A 20387-nucleotide genomic window follows, 5' to 3' on the forward strand; every position below is an offset into this window, starting at 1 on the left:
GATTGAGCAAACCTACAGCCCTAATTCAGCAAATAATTGAAGTAATTACAGAATCAAGATCTGGGCCTGGAATAAACACCAGCATATACACAGACCACGGCTATAGATCATGAATGCTTTCAGGTTGTAGCAACAACGATTCTTTGTTTTGCATTTCCCACGCAGTCCAGACCACAGGAACAGTGTCACAGACTGCACAGGATGTGGGCTGAAGTGATATCCACGTAACTACATCAAAACAGTTCAACCCAATTACTGAAATAATGACAATTGGCTCCCCCCGCCCCCTATAAGGCTAATCTATTCAATCTTACCACTAACGCATCAGCCATGTCTTCCATGTTTGCCTTTTAAGCAAGATAAGTACTATTTTGAGACTTATTTTTTATTCATTCATCTTCTAGAGTTCAGTGGAACGACCTGGATTAAATTCCTTCCTCAAAATCAAATTATGATTAAACGGAACAGAGGCACAAATACTTACTCTATTTGAGTGATGTCTGACCACACCACATTTTACTGTATTAATGGTCATATTGATACAAATATGAGCAAGCTGAGAGAATATCTGATGAACAACCCATCAAATCAATCCTGCTTGTAAACATGAAGGGGCGTTCTGATGGAGTACTATGTGACCATGCCTGTTTCAGAAGTAGTTGAAGCCTTTTAATTTGTAGTTTAATGCAAAAATTCAGTTGGAATTGCATTTGAATTTGTACTGTTTCATACACAGATTTGACAAACCATTCACATTTCCCCGCTTGTAATTCATCAGCTTTAATTCATACATTCTGTTTAAAGGTTTATATTAAACTTTTGCACATTCAGAATTAAAGTAAAAAATGTAATTAATAAAACATAAATGACCAATTTTCCCCCATGGAAAACAGTAAAACAAAACAAACATCTGCATTGCCTTTACTTTAGTTTTTATCACAGATACATTTAAATGAGAAATTAAAATATGTAGTCAATATAGGACAAAACTTTACAGAATTTATCACGAGAAAAAGTCGTTTTTTGTCGTTTCGTCCACATTTCTTTTACGTAATGGAAGGAGTAGATCTTAAATGTACTGTAAACTGTAAAACCCTGAGTTAAATAATCAAATGTTTTCATCAGTAAATGTACAAAATGAAATTAAATGTATATAAAGATTACTCAGTAGGCTATTGTTTCATCTGGTCCTGTACTAAAAAGTTGACCTTTTGTGGAAAACACGAAACCTGTTGCCAATTTTCTTTTTCCATTCATGATCAGGTGAAAGGTTAAGCTCAGTTTTCTTTCAGCTTGTGTCATATGGGGCGGCATTGGCTCCAGCAGTAAGAGCAGTCATCTGGCAGTTGGAGGGTTGCCGGTTCTATCCTGCCCTGGCTGTGTCGAAGTGTCCCTGAGCAAGACACCTAACCCCTAAATGCTCTTGATGAGCTGGTTGGTGCCTTGCATGGCAGCCAGTCGACGTTGGTGTGTGAATGCGTGAGTGAGAAGCATCAATTCTACAGCGCTTTGAATAAAGGCGCTATATAAATGCCACCCATTTACCATTTTATATGCATTTTGTCTGTCTGTTGACAGTAGATTAGCTACGCAAACACATTAAGAGTGGAATGTGATCCATAGTCCAGTGTCGGTAGTGCTAAATCAGTTCTCTCTTCTACCTAGAAGTCGACAGTGCAATAATGTTTGACCAGATTGGCCAGAAGTTACAATCACCTGGTGTGTCCAGTGTAAATCAGTCCATGATTGGAGGAGAGGAAAGAAAACCAACAGTAGTACTGGCACCGAGGGCCATGTTTAAGTAGCCCTGTTCCAGGTCATTCTTGCCACCTCTGGTTCAACCAAGACATGTAGTTGTTGGCGAAGCTGGGTATTGGGGAGCTGCAGGTTCTGCTGGTTGTGTTGATACTTAGCACTTAATTGATCATTTGAAGCAGTCAATTAGTTAACTCACCTCACCTGGTTTCTTGGGTTGAAGGTGGTAGCTGTATTTACAGTGAAGAGAAAGTGCAGCAAGCCCTGTGGCTCTCCAGGACTAGGGTTGTAGTAGCCCCAGAAAGCATCTAAGTGCTGATCTGGAATCAGTTTTTCCTTTGAGCTCATAATGGATATGGGCAGGAAACCACCGATCCCAGACCAGCACTCCCACTCTGAAGGGCTTTAAGAATATACGCCCAATCTTGCTGGTTGCACCACCAAAATATTGACTGTAGGCCAAGAATCAGCGAGTGGCCTGTTATCGAAATCAAATGTCTGTTGTCACTGCCTCCACCTATGATGGGAACAGAGCAAATCGTAGCTGTCCTGGTAGTTCCTGTAGGTGAGAATGTCCTTTATTTTGGTGGGAATGGGCAGCGCCATCACTTGGTGGGTGGAGATGGAGAACCGCAGGGCCATCCTGCAGAAGTGGAGCAGGCTGGGTACCACCTGCGGCACGCTCCAAAACTTTACATGTCCGTCCCGTGTCCTGCAACGCCAGACCTGGCTGTTTGTTATTTAATACAGCAAAAACAATCATGCTATTCTGAGGGGGAGGGGGGACTTGCTTTAGGGCTGTGGTAATCAACCCTGTTCCTAGAGGTCTACCATCCAGTATGCCAGTGTTATTCAGTCTTCCCCAGAAAGGGCCAGTGTGGGTGCAGGCTTTTGTTCCAACCATGCAGTTAGACACCTGATTCTACTCATCAAAAGGACCGTGATGAATTGAATCTGGTGTGTAACTGATTGGTTGGAACAAAAGCCTGCACCCACACAGGCCCATTCTGGGTAAGATTGAGTATCCCTGATGTAGGTTTTCATTTCAACCCTAATTTTGGTACACACCTGACTACTAATTACAAGATAATCTAGCTGTTAAATGAGGTGTCCTGTGGTAGGCTTGTGGTGAAAACCTACAGGACTGTAGATTTCCAGGAACAGGGCTGGTCACTACCGCTTTAGGGGATTCCGCTGGTGATGCGTGTGTGGCGGGGAACTTACCCTGTAGCGATGACTCCCCCTTGTGGATGGAATGTGCAGCACAGCCCGCAGGAGAAGTGGCGGAGTTTCGATTCGATCAGAGGCTCGTCCTCCCCAAGCTCCCAAACCCGCAGCTCTCTGCAATGCAGCGATGCATCAGAATTGGAACTGGAACTGCACACTTCCACTTTCAGATCACAGCCATTCGTGGCAAAGGAAAAGGTTTGTTGACTGCGCGTAACGTTCCATATTCCATGGAAAAGTAGCCAAACCTACTTTTTGATTTGCATCCTGTTCTTTCCAAAATGATGTACAAACAATCTTAAGTGAAACAGTGCTTTTAAAAACGGATATCATTGGTTACACACTCTTCAGCATTTTTTATTTAAAGTGTGATATCTAAGATGTAATAGCCACACTGTTCTGTGCTCCCCTACCTGTCCTCAGTGATAAACGCCAGGTGTAGACCTTCAGAAGAGAAACGCACAGCCTTGATTGGATTATCCATAATGGTACAGTTGCACTGGACACATTCCCTGATTTAAAAATAATAATAAAACAAAAGTGTTAAATACACATATAACAGGTATGATGTAGGTAGATGCATACATATATGGCTGTTGGCAAGACTGAAATAGGCCTTACAGATATTTCACCTACAGGTAGTGAACACAATACAAAGAAAAATCCTACTGTAGGCACACAATACAAGGAGAATTCCTACTGTAGGTACAAAATAAAAGGAGAATTCCTATTGAAGGAATACAATACAAGCAGAATTCCTGAATTCCTACTGTAGTTTGAAGAGGTGTTCCCCAGTGTAAGGATCCCATAAGGACGTCTCCCAGTTGTCAAAGTACGCGGCCGTAACCAACAGCGCACCGTCTGGAGAAAAGTCACAGGAAACCTGGAAGGTATCGCTACTCTTCAGGTTCCTTATAAAGGTGTACGACCGCAGGCTCCACAGGAACACTTTCTGTACAGAGACACCAACTTTGTGCATGAGTAGAGATATTGGGAGTTTGTGTACACAGCACTAGATACATCAGGATTTGTCTACAGACATTTTTCAGTCAGATACACCAGGGGCAGTATATCACAAAGCAGGATTAATTGGTTTGCTGGATAAGTCAATAGAGTAAAACCCAGAACAGCCATTTTTACTTCAGTCCATGTTCCAGTTTTGTTTCAGGTTTTACTCCGTGAATCAGTAATCCTGCTTTGTGATAACTGCAGGGGTTTGAATGGCTATTTCCATTTCTACTGTACTGAAGCTTTGATTCCACACCACATTATTGAATATACTATAACAGGGTATAAAGAATTTAACCGATTCCTTTGAAACATAAATGTCAAACATTTGAGCTCAGCATTCAGTCTCTTTAAAAAAGAAATTTTTTTAATGGCTGGATGGAAAATACTCACTGGATTCCCTCTGCAGACAGATGCAATCATACTACAGTCAGGAGAGACGCTGACACTGTACACCCAATTCGTATGTCCACTCAGGACCTGTGCTGTTTTGTCTGTGGAAGAAGGGGATGACATCAAAATAAATTTCAATGAATTTAGTTTTACCAGACAGTACGGTATTTCTTTTAACATTTGTACATAGAGCATACACCTATAGCAGGGGTGTCCAATCTTAACCCAACAAGATTAGTTAGTTGAATCAGGTGTCACCTGTACACACATTGGCCCTTTTTGGATAATTGGACAATTCTTACCTGTACTAATCAATAAGCAGGACTCTAATGAAGAAGTAATGACATTTTTTGAAAAAAAAAAATGGGTGTTTATTCCACCCATTCACTCAGCTGATTTCACCAATCAATTCTACCTCCCAGCTGAAGAATTCTGCCAATAAGCAAATCCAGGCAATTAGAACAAAATACTGGGGAGAATTTTTACTTTGTGAAACTGGATTTTCCAAGTCTGTCGGGTGTGCCACAAGGTGTCGGCTGTGCCGTGTACCAGCATGCATGTTGACACAAGCAGGCTTATTATTTCTGGACACGGACCAAGAGTACTGAAGGTCAATGTTCACACAGGGCCGGTACTAAATGTTGAAATACCTGACTTGTTTAAGTCCCAGATCCGCAGTGTTGTGTCACGGGACCCAGACACGAGGGTGAGGCTTCCATTGGGAGTGAAGACCAAGTCCCGCACGACAGACTGATGTCCACTCAGATTGAAACAGAGGTGACCTGAAAAAAATGTAAAAAATAAAAACATTTCAAAGACCTGCTACTGGAGCAACATCCCAGGGTCTCAAATTGACACTGTATAGTAATAGCATAACAGCACTTCTCTTATCTAAGAAAGGGCCTCCAAACAATTGACACACAATATGGTACACTTCTGTTAAGAAACGTCAAATATGAGCTTAATAACAGACACTAGTTTAAACAATGTACTGTAAACAAGTAAACTTGAGTGTTTGGTTTGCTTTGTGAAAATAAAATGGGCGTACGGTTTAATATTTCAGTGGCAGGCACCACGTTGGATTTAGGGCCCCATGAAAACATCTCGCATTGGGCCCCACCAATAAAAATAATATTCTCTGACAAATTTTCATTCACCTGTCTCGACCTCCCATACTTTAATCGCTCCGTTGCTAAGACCAGTTGCAAGAAGCAAGGGCTGTGCAATTTCATTCAGCTCTCTCAGCTTAAAGTCATCGGTTCGACGTGCAAACTTGGATGTGCGTGGCCCAAAGGCTAAACCCCATACTGTCTGGCCGCAGTCCAAAGTCTTCTCCTTCCCTCTATCAGGTAGCTGTGCCGTTCCATGCCATCTGCAAAAACAATAAGCATGACAAATGGCATAATCTTGTCTAAAACAGAAGACATAAGCCTAATTATCCCTCCCCCGCTAATGAGACGTACCCGATACCCTGAAGAGGCCACCGAAGCAACTGCACAATGCCATATCCTTTGGACCATGCGAAGTAGGAGCCATCCGGAGAGAACTCGACGCTCCAGGTCTCGCAGCCGGCGCGACCATCCACTGACGGGGGGTGAATGGGCTTCAACTCCCCAATCAGTGGAGCAGTCTCTTCTGGACATGGAAAAATGTTGCACTTCGTCAAGAACAACACACATGGCCTACTGATCTAAGGTTGGTTAGTATGTTCAACTGACAGTCACACACAATCAAATAACCCCGTTTCCCAATTGGATCATACAAACAATCCAGTTAAGGCAACAGAACACATGATAAGGAGATAAGAAAATCCTACCTGCACCTTGTATGTCAGTAGGTCTATTCGAAGAACATATATTATGCGAGTCCATGACGGTAACAAGGTAACGCTAAACAATCAACTCTGTGTAGCTAGCTAACTAGCTAGGTAGACTGACAGCTTACGGTAAGAATGCATCCAATCCATCGCGTAGTGTAATTACAAGTGAATTCGCTCCCCGTTTCTGTACATTTTGTTTTAGTCATTTCATAATTTATTCCCGGCGCAATATTATGATCTGATGAGGGGAAAGAAGCAAGCTAGCAATGTAAGTTAGCTAGTTAGCCTCTCACACAAAGCTTGCTGCTTGCTACTTGCTAGCAGGCTATCAAGTGGGCGTGGTATGGAATGAGAACAAACGACTTCCTGAATCCATAGGTTACCTGTGATCATGGAGATATGAAACAAATCATTAAATTACGCATACTTTAAAAAAAAGACTCCGTAAATAGAGCTGAATTACCCCCTCAGAGCTTCAACTGTCTGTGTCTATACGCGGTCACATGCCGTTTTACCACCTGACACAAACGCATTCTCCTTTTTAATCTCATAAAAGAATGTGGCCAAACAGCAACCAAAAGCGGCTCATGTTGCTGCGAATAAAAAAACTCACAACTTCGTAAAAATGCAACGTGACCGAGGTGTACCCGATCCTGAAAGCACTATTCGGAAATGCGCAGATAAGAGTCATACGCATTATTATTTTCTAAAAGTTGACCAATGGTAGGCTTCCGTGCGATTTGGCAGAAAAGTGCAGTAAACGGGAAATGAAAGAACTGTAGTTCGTCTGCATCCGCCCCCGTTTAGAAAAAGAGACAGCGTTAGATAATTTTGTTGGTTAACAGCTGGTAAAGATACAGGCAGTGCTGTTTCAGGACTCCAAGTGCGGATGCAAAATGTTGTTAGAAATCGGGCTGTAGGCTGTATAAATCGCGAATAATCCATAAAACTATGTGCTTGTTGTCAAAACAACCTCCAAACTTTCACATTCCAAGGCCCGCCCACAAAACCGTAATAGCATTTATGGCAACTACAGTGCCCTGCCTGTATGATATCCCCTGTACCAGCAGGATAATAATAATAATTATAATAAATGGTTTTAACAAAAATATTTTTAATAGTTTCAACATTTAAGACAATAGCAAAATACATTAATTCAATGAGTCTAGTGTTTAAAAACGCAATGTAAAAAGACAGTTGCATTTCCAATAAATGTAAAAATTCTGTTGCCACACATTTATTTAAAATATATTTTCCTAAGATTAGACAGCAACAATAACCCTGAAAAACCCTTACAATAGTGCACTTCAATAAAAAGACACACCACAACAATCTTTACAATACATAACGGGTGAAATTAATAGGCCAAGTACTGAGACTCAGCTCACATTTATATAGGGAGTAAACATTACTGTACATTCTTTTTTCGGATTTAAAAATGACCAAATTAAATTAAAAAAATAGCCCAAAGCCTAAAATGTGACAAGTTCTTCTTGTGGTGTCTCGGTTTCTTCTTCTGCTTCAGGTTCTGGGCTAGCTAGATCTTCATGATCACCTGGAGAAAGTCAGAGGAGTCATCACAAGGAAATTACCTCTGCCAAACCAGAATACTAGTAAAAAAATTAATTCAATCAGTTATAATAATTTTACATAAATTAAGTAAAATGTCCGGTCCCCTGTTAGCTGTAGCATATTCTCAGCATTGACAGCACTTACATATGACTCTTAGTGTAGTGATGCCCCTGGCTAAGAAGGATTACAGACTCTGCTAGTCTGTGGATACCCCTGTGTTATGCTTGGAGGGACTGGAAGGATGTGCCCTCTCTCAGCGCAGAGTCCTAACTCCTGTAGTTAGTGTGTGTGTGTGTGTGTGTGTGTGTGCTAGCTGTGTATGCAGTGGAGTTCCCCTGGGTAGTGACTGTCTGCCCACTCAAGTAAAAAGAGTGTAGCAAACACCCACACGGACCTGGCTGCTATGAGAGGAGTGTCCGGAAAATATTACAGGGGAAATTATATTTTGGGGAAACAAATTCTATTTTAGTGCAGTGGGTAACAATGCCGCCTCACAGCAAGGAGGTTCTGGGTTTGAATCCCGGTCGGCCGGGGCCTCTCTGTGTGGAGTTTGCATGTTCTCCCTGTGTTCGCGTGGGTTTATTCCGGGTACTCCGGTTTCCTCCCACAGTCCAAAGACATGCAGGTTAGGCTGATTGGACAGTCTAAATTGCCCATAGGTATGAGTGTGTGAGTGAATGGTGTGTGTGCCCTGCGATGGACTGGCAACCTGTCCAGGGTGTATTCCTGCCTTTCGCCCAATGTATGATGGGATAGGCTCCAGCCCCCCTGTGACCATGTTCAGGATAAGCGGGTTAAGATAATGGATGGATGGATGGAAATTCTACTTTGATATTTAAAAAAGCCCCACCAGTTAGAACGTTTATGTTCCCTGTAAAACCCGTTCAGCTGGTGAGACACATTGTCTACAGGTTGAATGGATGGAATTAACACGTACTGGATGGAATGCGGTGAATCTGTATGAGCGACGTGCTGTGTCCGTTAGCTGTAGTGGTAATCCTGGTGGGTGGTTCGTCAAAGATATCCTCCTCATCTGAGTCCACCAGATGGAACACATCATTCCTCTCCTCTCCACTCCTGGAACGAGTTGTCAAAACCTTGACTGCTTACAATGATTTTTAGAATTCAAGAATGCTCTTACCTCCTGGGCCAGTGCCGCTCCACAAAGCGATTTAAGGTTGAGCTTAAGCAGAGGACAATACCCCCTGGAGCAATGAGGGGTTAAGGACCTTGCAAGGGCCCAGCGTGGATCTTACTGTGGCTACTGAACCACCAACTTCCCAATCAGGTACCTTAGCCACTAGACTACAGGCTGCCCATTTTACAGGATTTACTATACCGTATTCAATGCAAAATCCAAAAATCATCTGTTTTTATCCTATTGATCTGATGTCATACTGTACCTCAAACACTTACCTACAGTATGTCATATTTTATTGAATAGGATCTGCAAGTCCCCAAGTAAGTGAAATTGAAATTTGCAGAGTACAGTAGGGGTTAGCTTGTAGTATTAATGACAGACTCACCCAAAGCCACTTCCTGCAATACAAATAAATCAGAATTAATCATGGGTGAAATGAAACATCAGTTACATAAAGCATGGCATTTACCTTAACAAACAGTTGTAGATGGGATCATAAATTGCTCAGTTTATTCTGGTGAGCAAAATTGCACCATGATCATATAATGCTACATGAGATGGAGATCATAATAACAAAAATGATCCTTGATTTTTTCAATTTAAGCATTTATGTTATGTTATTGGGACATCTGGATCATTTTTGAACAGGAAACCAATACATATAGTACTGTTCTGTAGATGTACTCGGACTAGTAAATCCAGCTTGAATGGTCAGGAACTTATAATAATACAGGCAATAAGTATAACCTTACCCAGGCAAATTCTGTCACGGTTACGGTATGCTGATGTGCCAACAGCAATCCCAATGCCAATTATTAAAGCAGCAATGAATGCACCAACAACCCCTCCAGCATATGTCTGAGAAGCTGTAAAAGCATACAATTATGTTCTGCCAGAAATAAACATATTGTAACAATGATTTCCATTTTCCAGTATATTGTATTAAAGCAATATGTTTTACAGCACCGTAGAAAAACCTGTGAGAAAAACAGATATTCTTTAGATAAGATCACATTCTCATAGGCGTAGGGAAGAGGCAGTGACTGGTTCAGCTGCATTCCAGCAAAGGTTTTGCCTACACACAGTGTATCAGATAAACATTTCCTGTCTCAAAAACTCCTTTTGCTGCCAGTAACATGTGGATGAGTCACAAAGAATTACACTAAAATGGAAAAACAGAAATCAAGTTGAGCGTTCTTTCTGATGTGAATTTAATCTATTCTCTGTTTCTACTGCACTCACAGATGGAAAAGCTTCATGACAGTTAATCTATTGTCAGTGACTGAAGTAAGATCCTGCTTTTAACCTCCGCCCTGCTCTCATGACTGGTAAACTAATCTAAACTAGTCTCATTCCCCATTTGCTGTTTGTAACCTCACTGTCTATTGTGTCTTGCTGGGCAACTTTGCGTTCAGGTCCCCCTCCGTCCGGTTTTTGCATTGAAACATTGTTTCAAACCATTGTAAATCCCTTCCTATCATTGAAAAAGGCTCACTGATATGTTGACTCACCCTCTGCCAGTGTTTATAGTCCTTAAATTCGGGTTTCAAAATATACCGTTGACGGCCCGACACTCTGTATCAAAACATTGTACAATAACTCAAGCTCATTGGTTGAAAATTGGTTCTAATTGTTAAAATAGTTTCAACGTCAGAACCTATACAGAGAAGGGGGAGGGATAAACGGTGTTGTGGTTTGAAGGTGTTTGTTACTGCTATTCCTCTCTTGACTGTTAGAAGTCTGAAATTACCTATTGTACCTTTAAATAAAAGTTAAAATGAGAAAAATCTGTCTCTGTGTTGTGTAGAGCCACTTACACTTCACAGTAAGAAAGACCTCCAGCTCTTGAACCAGGACGGGGTTCTCACTCCTACAGAAATACGGGCCTTCGTCCTCCTTGGTGAGGTTGATGATTTTGAGGCTGAATGTGGGCCCGAGCTCGGAGATGACATATTTGGCACCTGGGACGACCTCTTCTTGGCTGATCTTTCTTCGCCACGTAGTTTTGGCGGGAGGGAGTGAACTGTTCTCTGTGCATGTTAATGTGATGTCACTTCCTTCCACCGCAGTGACCAGAGGGTTCCCTTGAGGGAAAGGACTCTCTGAGGGAGGAAAGGGAACAGATATGCCTGAGAAATGTACCAGAAATGTGCCAGACATCCGGTTTTTCCCTGGAATGTCCAGTTTTCAAATTATTTGGACATTTCCAGTGTGTGTTTCCAACTGGACAATGTAATGTCTGGTCCGAGTTATTAATGGAAGAAATGTTCCGGTTGTTTCTAATGAATTCACACGTCAGTGACAAATTTCACATGGCATATCTGGCAGCCCTAGGGGCTGTGCCTAGGGGGTAGCCATATGTTTCCGGGCAGCATTCCAAGTCATTTATGACAAAAAATGTATCATAAATGAGTTAAATCTAAGATACACTGATGGGTAGCTATGTATGAGAAATACTTACGCAGAGTTATTGAGCAGAACTTTGCTTCAGACTTAACCATATTGTTATATGCTTTGCATCGCATGGTTTGGCCATTGTACAACTGGGACCTATTTAGTGTCACTTCCAAACTTTCTGTTGTCATGGAGACATTGAGTACAGGTGGTCTGGTCCCATGGGCACCTGGCTCTTCCTCCCAGTGCAGCATGGGTAAAGGGTTGCTTCCAGACCAGCTACAGTGCAGCAGAAGGTGTAAGGAGTCGTTTATGGCATGACTGAAGCACTCGGGGTGTCGGTCAGGAGCATCTATAGAGAAGGAATGGAAGGGAAAGCTTATTGGGACCTACTGGTAACTATGGAAGCCCAACTGTTGAAAAATTCTCACATTTATTTTTCTCATTCTTATGAGAAACTCTCATAATTACAGTAAATGTTCTAATGTTCTGTCTAGCTATCTCATAAGTATAATGTAGTATTTCGTAGTGGACATTTTCTCATAATTATGAGATACCATCTGAATTACGACATGGTATCTCATTATTATGACGTAGTAAGTAAATTACGACATACTAAGTTGTAATTATGTAATACTAAGTCAGAATTATGATATATTACACACAATGCTACAAGGAACAGTGCATACATAGCCCACCTTCATAAAACTGAACCACCAATATTGCGCTGTATACTGATATATACTGTATACCCCCAAATTAAAACTGACCGCCTGCACTTTAATGTCATATTCATCATTTCATTGCTTATCTGTTAAAGCAAACATTGTAACGGTCACATTCATGCAGTATAACACCCACAGTACACAAGCAGGGAGGTGCTCTTGCTGGCAGTCCGATTTGAAAGCATATTCTGGGATATGCAGCTGTAAGTTCCTTGGTGGTTGGGCTGGATGTTGAGCAAACTGATCTCCAGCGGGGATCTGTCACTGGACGACAGCAGGCTGCTGTTTGACGTGTCACCCTGAAAAACCCAGGACAGGGCTTGGGACGGATATGACTCGCTCGAGCAGTTGAATGAGACGTCAGAGCCCTTTTGGACAAACAGTGCACCATTGGGAAGGAGCACAGTCGGTTTTATGTCTGTCCACATGTTGGAAGGGCCATCTGAAAAAAGAAATTGCACAATCACTCCAGAATGGACAATATCCATCAATAATTTAACATAATTGCCGTTTAAGGGCTTTGAAAAAGAATTATGTCCACCATACAAACAAAATGAGGCTCACACTTTAAGTCAGGGTCCTACCCTGGTTCCTGGAGATTTGGCACACAGCTCAATGCAGCTAGATGTTGAATCAGGTGTTCTTTGATAGGACTGGAGTAAAAACCTATAGCATGGTTTGCCTCCAGGAACAGGGTTGGGCAGCCCTGCTTTAGATTATTGTGTATTGAGAACATAACTCTAGGCATTCAGCAGAGCATCTTAGATAAATGCATACATAAAGTTTTTGGCAATACACTGAGCTAAGTCTGCACTGTCACAACTGATAGTAGTTAATGCACAAATTAATGCACAAATTATTAACATATAACCTACACAAACCTACAACCCAGTACTGATACAAATAAATGTGTTGTGTATTCACAAAGACAGGTCAGGGAATACATGTTTTAAAACTAACTAGACAATGCCTTTTTCCAACTTAATAATATTGCCAAAGTAAGACCATTTGTAACACAGCAAGATGTGGAGATGTTGGTGCATGCTTTCATAACCAGCCACCTGGATTACTGTAATACTGGCCTTCCAAGATCACATAACTGTTGTACTCCTGTCTGCATTACATTACATCCATGTGTCCTTGATTTTAAGGTTATTTTATTGAACTACAAAACTCTAAATGGTTTAGCACCTAACTTTATATGACTGCGTATCTCTCTACAACCCAGTCCATCCCCTAAGATGCTCTTCTGAGAAACTACCAAATGTGCCCAAAGTTAAGCATTAAACTACAGGACAAGCTGCCTTCTGTTTTATGGGGCAAAACTACACATTACCCAAGGGTCTTAGAGGCAGATTCAGCGGGCATTTTTAAGAAGCAGCTCAAAACACGTTTGGCCATCTTTTTACCATTGCTTTTAATTGTTGTGTCATTTTTATTTTATATTCAAATATATATTTATTCTATGTATTTACCACTTTGAGCTGCCCTGTGTATGAAAGGTGCTATACAAAGGAATAATGTTTGAATTTATGGAGGAAAACAAGTGCACATTTGACCACCAAATGCAACAACCTATCATCTTATTAGAAACCACACATCTAGGTAGGCTATTACATTATTGGACAAGTATTGGAGTCAGTAGGCAATAGACAGGTCCTAAACAGCAGCTCTTATAGGGACCATGTCGGATGTCTGTTTTTTCACAACGAAAATGTAAACTACATAACCCTGCTCTTAAGTCTTAAACTGTTGGGAAATTGTATTGTAATTTTAGCTGGGCCAAGCTATCATTGAAAATAAGGGTTCCATATATCACCAAAATGATTTAAACAAACTGACCACCGGTGTTAATCCTAAACTTTTCCTATTTAGCAAAGGAAGGGAATAATTTAAAAAATGTACAAAGAAGGAAAATCTTCAGACTGACGCATTTGTTTACGCAAGGTGACGGAAATCTAGTCAAACCCGTTTCAATTTTACCGAGTAGTTCTCACAGGAGGCATTTATCGCGATAAACAAAGTATCGGGGTGAATAATAGTGCGGTCAAAATCCGCAAGTCACGATTAGTACGGCTGTGCTACGTACACAAACTTGGTGTACACAGTCAAATCAACTTACTGGCAATAAGCAGCTGAATGTCTGTTTGTTTCTCCGCAGTGTGATTCGGCACGGAATCGTTGCAGGAGTATATTCCCTGGTCCGACAGTAACAACCCACTGATAGTCAGGCTTCCTTGGTCTGATACGGAAAAGTGCACATTCCCAGTTGGTCCAGCCATTGAAGAAAGATTCCGACTTGCAGCAATTTTTCCATCCTTTAGCCACCGCACCACAGACCGAGTTCCGTTGCTTGGAATGCCGTGGCATGGCAGAGAAACACTGTCCCCAAGCGTTCCCACTATCGTTTCCGAAGTCTGTCCAGTGGCTACACCTGTAAATACAAAATATTTAAGTGGAGGTATAACCTAGGCGAATTTAAATAAAAAATAAAATAAAAAAAAACAAAAATAAAATGTCCAGTGTCACTTAAAATATGTTTGTACATATTAACTAATATTTGCTTTGATTTACACTACAACCACAAGGTTATTGTCACTATTAATAAACATTTACTAACGAAGATTTCTCACCTGTCAGATGTGCGACGAGCAACAAAAGGTGCATTGACCTTTCCATAGTTACACCTATTCCTACAGCTTCACCTCAGTAGGACAAACACGAGTGGAACAAAAGGGTCAACTAGTAATACCTGCGATTAACCCACCCAACCGTACGGCCACTGCAATAGCCTATACATTTTACTTCACTCTATCGATGTGCAGAGATCACTGTAAATCGCAGTGAAAAAAAAAAAAGAAAGAAAGAAAAATCACCAAAAGGCAGTCTCGTTTACAGGTGGCATTAGGTTCCATGCATTTAGCGGGAATGATTGCTTCCCATACCTGTTTCTGTTGCACAGGTTGTTCCGGAAACTTTCCAAGTATCCAGCCACGCCTTGCACTCTTAAAGATACAGTAGCCCATATTGACAGTGGGGCTACTTAAGAACAAGCCTACAATAAAACGAGGAGGTTATCCTACAGCCTTCTAAAATGTTCAAAAATTGCAGTCTGTAAATAGTTTTAATAATTAGTGATGCTGGAGTTCATGAATGAAATGATTGTCAGGTGATAGCAGGCCAAAGCAAGTCAGTTTCGGCTAATACAAATTATGAAATATTGATATGCAAATAGTGTAAAAATGACATGTAAATAGTGATCTAAATAAATAAATAAGCATATGGAATAAAGAACAATATAGGGAAATAAGCTTAATGCCTGGTAAATGTCACAATAATGTGCGAGGAGCACTCCAGATGCTAAAAACACTGCTACCAAAATATAGCCTATACAAAACTACAGGATTGAATTGTACGTGTATATAGACACACTCAAAGTGCTTTACAGTGATGAGGGGGAAACTCACCTCAACCACCACCCAGCACCACAGCACCCACCAGGGGTAAATTTTGTGCAGGGGTAGATTTCCAACAGTAGCTGGTTAACTTAATGTAGCCTACTTGCTTGCAAAAGAGTTGGCACTTTGCCATGTTGTCAGTTTTGGATAAAAAAATTCAGGAGGGTTTACATTTAACTTGAGTTTAAATGAGTGGGTAGGGATTATGTGAGAGATTACAAATGCAGCCTTATCATACTCTGTCAGAGGACGACACAACTCAATCATCATAACATTGTTAAAACGTAGGCAATAATTGTAGCCCCATAGCCAAAAAAATAGCCCACAAGGCAAACTAACGACTTAGTGTAGTCCCCTGGCCTGTACAGTTATGGTCTGCAATGTATCCAGTTATCATATCGTCTGCAACTTGCCTTAATGCGCCAAGCAAAATTATATTTGGACATCTGGCCTAGATCTCCCAAATTGTAATGTCACTGAATTCATTTTCGCTGCAGTGCATGTTCTACTTCTTATTAGGCCCGCCTCCCCCCTAAGCAGTCAGGGACATAATAGTTGGATGGGCAGATACTGTCGCAAATATAACATCACATAACACATCAAGCCAATCATCCGATAGAGGGGAATACTATGGGCAGACTGATGAATTCACTATCCAATCATATCTACTGTAAACGAATACGAGCACTGTAATTGGTCGATTCATCAGTCAGTCATGAAGGAGCATACTCGTCATTATAAATATAGATTGGTCTACGGTAGCGACAGCGTGACAGTTGCAGACAAAAGGGCAGTGGTTAAGTCTATCTATTTTGATATTCGAAATGCCCGTGGATTTAAGTCAGTGGAATGGAGACTTAGCCCTCGGCGAAGTGGACGAGAAGCCTGCACATCCTCTCGTTGTGAAGTATGGGTCTCTTGAAATTGACGAACTGGGCAAAGTGCTCACACCCACCCAGGTTAGCACTCTGGCTAACGTCAGTTAAGTGTGGTTGCCGTGTGCTTGCTCGTCTAATTATTATAGCTTACATATGGGATACTGCGAATAAGTTTTTGTTTTGGAGCAAGACATCAGAGAAGAGTGGTGCACACTGGAACGGTGTTGACATTTCTGTGTTAGCAAGTTAACATAAAATCGATCTCTTGCTCTCCATGCCTTTTTCGTAATACATGCTGAATAGTTTGGCCGACTGGTTCTACCACTGTATACGAATTGCATTTTTGTTTTGCATTGTCTGTATTTAGTCGAGGAGGTCGAGCCCTGGCACTTCGTCTGCAGGTTGCAGCACAGTTTACTGCAGGGACCCATCCTGGCTGCAGTGACAGCGTTTTACCATTCCTTTTGTAATGCAGTGCCAAAAGGCTTACATCATTCATGCCATTTGATATTCGTTTTGGTATGCGTGTGTTTACAGGTGCAGAACCCTCCTACTGCAATTGAGTGGGATGGCTGTGACTCCAGCAAGCTGTACACGTTGGCCATGACAGATCCCGATGCCCCGAGCAGAAAAGACCCCAAGTTCCGGTGGGTGTTTGCAGACTTTATTTAAAAAAATACATTGACAAAAAACACACACGATGGTTAGGATAAATACTAGATTCTGTTTGGCTCATAACCGCGTGTTTCATATACGGCATGGAAAATTCGTATGACTAATGAAAAAAATGTGTGTTTACATGATCACTTTTGCTTTGTCACCAAGGGAATGGCATCACTTTCTGTTGGTGAACATGAAAGGAAACGACATCTCTAGTGGATGCGTCATGTCCGACTACGTTGGGTCTGGGCCCCCCAAAGGAACTGGTAAGGCCAACTCGGAAGAATAAACTCTGGAAGAATTAAACTGCAAGAGCCAGTTTAATTTACATTAACACATCAGTGTGAGACCGTAGTCTACTTTTATCCAATCACTATTAAAGCAAAACAGTTTCTAATATCTGTGCCTCAGAAAATGGCACATAATTTAGAGCAGAGTATTAACTAGGCTGGGCAGTGTCCCTTCTCCACCTAGTAGAATTGTAAACGAGTGAAAAGCTGAGAATTCTGTTTTGGTTTGAATTGGGACTGATTGCAGAATGCTCTCCCGCTGGAGACTAGGGCTGTGTTCGAAACCGCATACTAGAATACTACTTTATTTAAATATAGTACAAGTTAGTATGATTAGTCTGCACAGCCTAGGCTTGGGATGAATCGTTGGCACAGCAAACTACAGGTGCAAAACCCTAAATGAGAGTTGAACCCCCCTGAAGAAAGTAACCAACCCCCCCCCCCCCCAACAACTGGAACCCTGAGAAAGTACTCCAACACTGTACACAAACACTGTATTCTAAACACTGCCGGTGTTATCCTCCTGCCCGATTCTCCATTCTCCAAGGTCTCCATCGCTACGTGTGGCTCGTCTACGAGCAGCCAGGCAAGATCTCCTGCACCGAAGCAGTTCTCACCAACCGATCGGGCGACAACCGAGGGAAATTCAAACTCCAGAACTTCCGGAAGAAGTACCAGCTGGGAGCCGCCGTGGCCGGGAACTGCTACCAAGCAGAGTGGGACAGCTACGTCCCCAAGCTGTACGAGCAGCTCGCTGGGAAATAGAGCCGTCGCAGCATAACTGCGCAGAAGAGAGAAGAGCTGTAGAACCCTGTAACTGACAAAAGGCCTTTTGGATGTACAAGCTTTGCATTTCAACATTGTGATTTAATGAACAAGTTCCCAGTAACCCCTGAAATATTGGATTTGTTACTGCACCTGACATTGTCATGCTGACCATAATAAATTAATTATTGTCCGGTTGATTCTGGGTTGTTCGTTTGGTTTGTTAAATACACATTCTTTTCACTTGGAGCAATTAAAAAGTATTACTCTTAACAGATGCATTGATTGTTGGGTAAATCCAATATTCAACATAAATCACCACTGTGTGGTTGTACAACTCTAAGGAATGTATGTTTTGCTTTATTAACATGATTCTGTGGTCAAAGGTAAATTGGGATTCAGTTTGACTTGGAATAAATTAAAATTCTAGCTAAGGCACATTCATTGATAACCAAAATGAACATGCCAAGTAAAAATGGTTGCATTTAATTATAAGGACCCATTTTTGTCGTTTGAACCCAGGACCTACTGTTTGCAGAACAGTGACGCGCATGTACAGCACACATATTAAAACAAAGACGTGTGATGAGCACTTTTATTTACAAATATAATTAAAAGCTCTGACAGATTCATGCTTTTCTTAACCTGAAAAATCTTTTAAAGTGCATGCAATAATAAAGCATTTTACTGATTTTTTTCTGATTTATCGTAAGAAAATACACAGCTTTAAGTGTGGTTAAAGCAATAATAATGATCTAGATGGAAGTTCAAATAGATCCCACTGACCAATTAAACTCCAAATACTGAACAAAGGGGAGAAAAAAAATCATCATTTAAAAAATTGATTTGAGGACCAGTTAAAATACAATATGAAAATAAGTAAAAGCTCTCCATAAATCCTTCTATACACAAAATACATGACCGTCCCAAGCCCTGTGTGCTGCTGGGATACTGGGAATCACATACGGTAATTCACATCATCTGCCACTGCAGAAAATGATTATGGTACAGTTAACACCAAGGGCATATTCGCCCTTCGGCTGCAATCTATAATCACATTTTCTCCAAAGTAACGTACACAACTACCAATATGTACATCGTATGAGTTCATATTTAAACGTATCAAATTGCTCAATCTTAATAAAATTTTCCTGATGAATAAATACCAAAAAGAGAGAAGCAGTGTATAATATAAGGCTGCAGGAGAATGTCTTTTTAAAGTTTTCCTTTCTTCACAGCCTGACAAATCATCTCTAATGCATGGTCCTTAAGCAACGTACATCCACTGGTTGTGTACATTTTTTTTTGTTTTGTTTTGTTTTTTTGTATTTTTTTTTTGTGTTTGTTTTCAGTTTCACCAAAAAGTTATCATTGCACAAGAAACATCAATACTGTGACATTTTGTTTTTAAAAGACCACCAAGAGTCATCCAGCATTTTATCTTGTAATGTGAAAGGGACGAGTGCCCCTGACAGTTGTGGACAGCACAGGCACTAGGCCAAAAGTGGCGTCAGTAGCAAAAGGGCTCGTCTTTAAGGAGAAGTGGACAAGGTGTTATGGCAAAAAAAAATCTCCTTTCATCTATAGTCCTCCTTGGGGTAGTCTAAAGCACCCAGGTTTCCGAAACCCAGCCGAACGCTCTCCGTGTCGAAAGTGTCGACCTCTCTCTCCTGTCGCTCCAGCAGATGCTTGATCCTCTCAGTGCGTTCTTTTTGAAGTGAAGCCAGCTCCTCTTCAATCTGCACACGCAAAAGCACAACCGGTATGAATGCTACCGCACAGAAATACTAAACTCTACCTCACTCGACAAAATGTTACTCATAATCCAGGTAATGAGCAAGGAATACATTCATTCACCAAGTAATTACAGTTATAACTGAATCATGCATCCGTAGCAAAGCATTAGAACTACTTGACCAAGGTAATCAAAAAAATGAAACCATTTTGCAAGCAAATCCTTTTCAATAATTTGTGATGTCGCACTTGGTATTTCTGTCATGGACCCTACAGGGTTAACCATGACATAATCTAGTTATTTTGAGCCTGCTTGCGTGGTCGGTGCGTAAACAGAACAGAAGAGGGCGCTACACACCGTCGGCTGACTTGGCCGCCTTTGTGTGAGAAAATCTGTCGGAGCAGCATCAATAACTGAGCTTTGTTATCAGGGAACAGATTTCATTTTTTTATTTTTCCCCTCGACACGTTGTGCCGAAGCCAGTGTGAAAAACGACATGTTCAACATTTTTTCTGTCAGGCAGGAGCGCATTACGCGAGGTCCTCCGCTATCCCAGAAGGCCGCAGC

The 20387-nt window shown here is 41.3% G+C and overlaps 4 protein-coding genes across 11 annotated transcripts in view; 1 reads left to right on the forward strand and 3 right to left on the reverse strand.

Annotated features, from left to right (window-relative positions):
- Window positions 1–647: 647 nt before the first annotated feature.
- wsb2 (WD repeat and SOCS box containing 2) lies at window positions 648–7098 on the reverse strand. 2 transcript variants are annotated; one of them, XM_061260939.1, is made up of 9 exons: window positions 6328–7098; window positions 5847–6018; window positions 5541–5755; window positions 5034–5165; window positions 4384–4484; window positions 3753–3934; window positions 3396–3494; window positions 2980–3096; window positions 648–2467 (listed from the first exon to the last, which is right to left on the reverse strand). In XM_061260939.1, the coding sequence occupies exons 1-9, from the start codon at window positions 6347–6349 to the stop codon at window positions 2260–2262; spliced, it is 1248 nt and encodes a 415-aa protein (XP_061116923.1). In that variant the 5' UTR covers window positions 6350–7098; the 3' UTR covers window positions 648–2259. The 2 variants fall into 2 exon arrangements, with proteins under 2 accessions (XP_061116923.1, XP_061116922.1); XM_061260938.1 differs by having other exon boundaries at window positions 6200–7097.
- A 198-nt stretch (window positions 7099–7296) lies between these two features.
- vsig10 (V-set and immunoglobulin domain containing 10) lies at window positions 7297–14986 on the reverse strand. Of its 4 annotated transcripts, none has more exons than XM_061259496.1 (8): window positions 14668–14986; window positions 14157–14468; window positions 12171–12476; window positions 11377–11661; window positions 10733–11017; window positions 9668–9781; window positions 8712–9313; window positions 7297–7757 (listed from the first exon to the last, which is right to left on the reverse strand). In XM_061259496.1, the coding sequence occupies exons 1-7, from the start codon at window positions 14711–14713 to the stop codon at window positions 9297–9299; spliced, it is 1365 nt and encodes a 454-aa protein (XP_061115480.1). In that variant the 5' UTR covers window positions 14714–14986; the 3' UTR covers window positions 7297–7757; window positions 8712–9296. The 4 variants fall into 4 exon arrangements, with proteins under 4 accessions (XP_061115480.1, XP_061115479.1, XP_061115478.1 ...); XM_061259495.1 differs by having other exon boundaries at window positions 8712–8851; window positions 9301–9781; XM_061259494.1 differs by having other exon boundaries at window positions 8712–9781.
- A 1237-nt stretch (window positions 14987–16223) lies between these two features.
- pebp1 (phosphatidylethanolamine binding protein 1) lies at window positions 16224–18283 on the forward strand. The gene is made up of 4 exons (XM_061259623.1): window positions 16224–16451; window positions 16908–17017; window positions 17196–17296; window positions 17868–18283. The coding sequence occupies exons 1-4, from the start codon at window positions 16317–16319 to the stop codon at window positions 18083–18085; spliced, it is 564 nt and encodes a 187-aa protein (XP_061115607.1). The 5' UTR covers window positions 16224–16316; the 3' UTR covers window positions 18086–18283.
- Window positions 18284–18666: 383 nt separating this feature from the next.
- The window catches only part of taok3a (TAO kinase 3a), a 57184-nt gene continuing 55463 nt past the window's right edge, over window positions 18667–20387 (reverse strand). For all 4 annotated transcript variants that reach the window (XM_061259619.1, XM_061259620.1, XM_061259621.1 and 1 more), the window contains one exon: window positions 18667–19824. In XM_061259619.1, the coding sequence (XP_061115603.1) occupies window positions 19663–19824 (162 nt within the window). In that variant the 3' untranslated portion in view covers window positions 18667–19662. The remainder of the gene's footprint in view (window positions 19825–20387) is intronic.

Source organism: Conger conger, chromosome 11, assembly GCF_963514075.1.
Source record: "Conger conger chromosome 11, fConCon1.1, whole genome shotgun sequence".
Taxonomy (NCBI): Eukaryota; Metazoa; Chordata; class Actinopteri; order Anguilliformes; family Congridae; genus Conger; species Conger conger.

What these genes read in the sequence shown, in the direction of transcription:
- wsb2 (XM_061260938.1), bottom strand. Translation starts at nt 6,254, where the DNA reads ATGGACTCGCATAATATATGTTCTTCGAATAGACCTACTGACATACAA. An exon ending in CTGTCTGCAGAGGGAATCCA is followed by an intron (nt 3,935 to 4,383) that starts GTGAGTATTTTC and finishes GTCTCTGTACAG; the next exon opens with AAAGTGTTCCTGTGGAGCCT. An exon ending in GGGGGAGTCATCGCTACAGG is followed by an intron (nt 2,468 to 2,979) that starts GTAAGTTCCCCG and finishes CTGGCGTTGCAG; the next exon opens with GACACGGGACGGACATGTAA.
- vsig10 (XM_061259495.1), bottom strand. Translation starts at nt 14,713, where the DNA reads ATGGAAAGGTCAATGCACCTTTTGTTGCTCGTCGCACATCTGACAG. An exon ending in GCTCGTCGCACATCTGACAG is followed by an intron (nt 14,469 to 14,667) that starts GTGAGAAATCTT and finishes TTGTATTTACAG; the next exon opens with GTGTAGCCACTGGACAGACT. An exon ending in GTTCTGCTCAATAACTCTGC is followed by an intron (nt 11,018 to 11,376) that starts GTAAGTATTTCT and finishes TTCCTCCCTCAG; the next exon opens with AGAGTCCTTTCCCTCAAGGG.
- pebp1 (XM_061259623.1), top strand. Translation starts at nt 16,317, where the DNA reads ATGCCCGTGGATTTAAGTCAGTGGAATGGAGACTTAGCCCTCGGCGAA. An exon ending in AAGTGCTCACACCCACCCAG is followed by an intron (nt 16,452 to 16,907) that starts GTTAGCACTCTG and finishes GTGTGTTTACAG; the next exon opens with GTGCAGAACCCTCCTACTGC. An exon ending in AGAAAAGACCCCAAGTTCCG is followed by an intron (nt 17,018 to 17,195) that starts GTGGGTGTTTGC and finishes TTTGTCACCAAG; the next exon opens with GGAATGGCATCACTTTCTGT.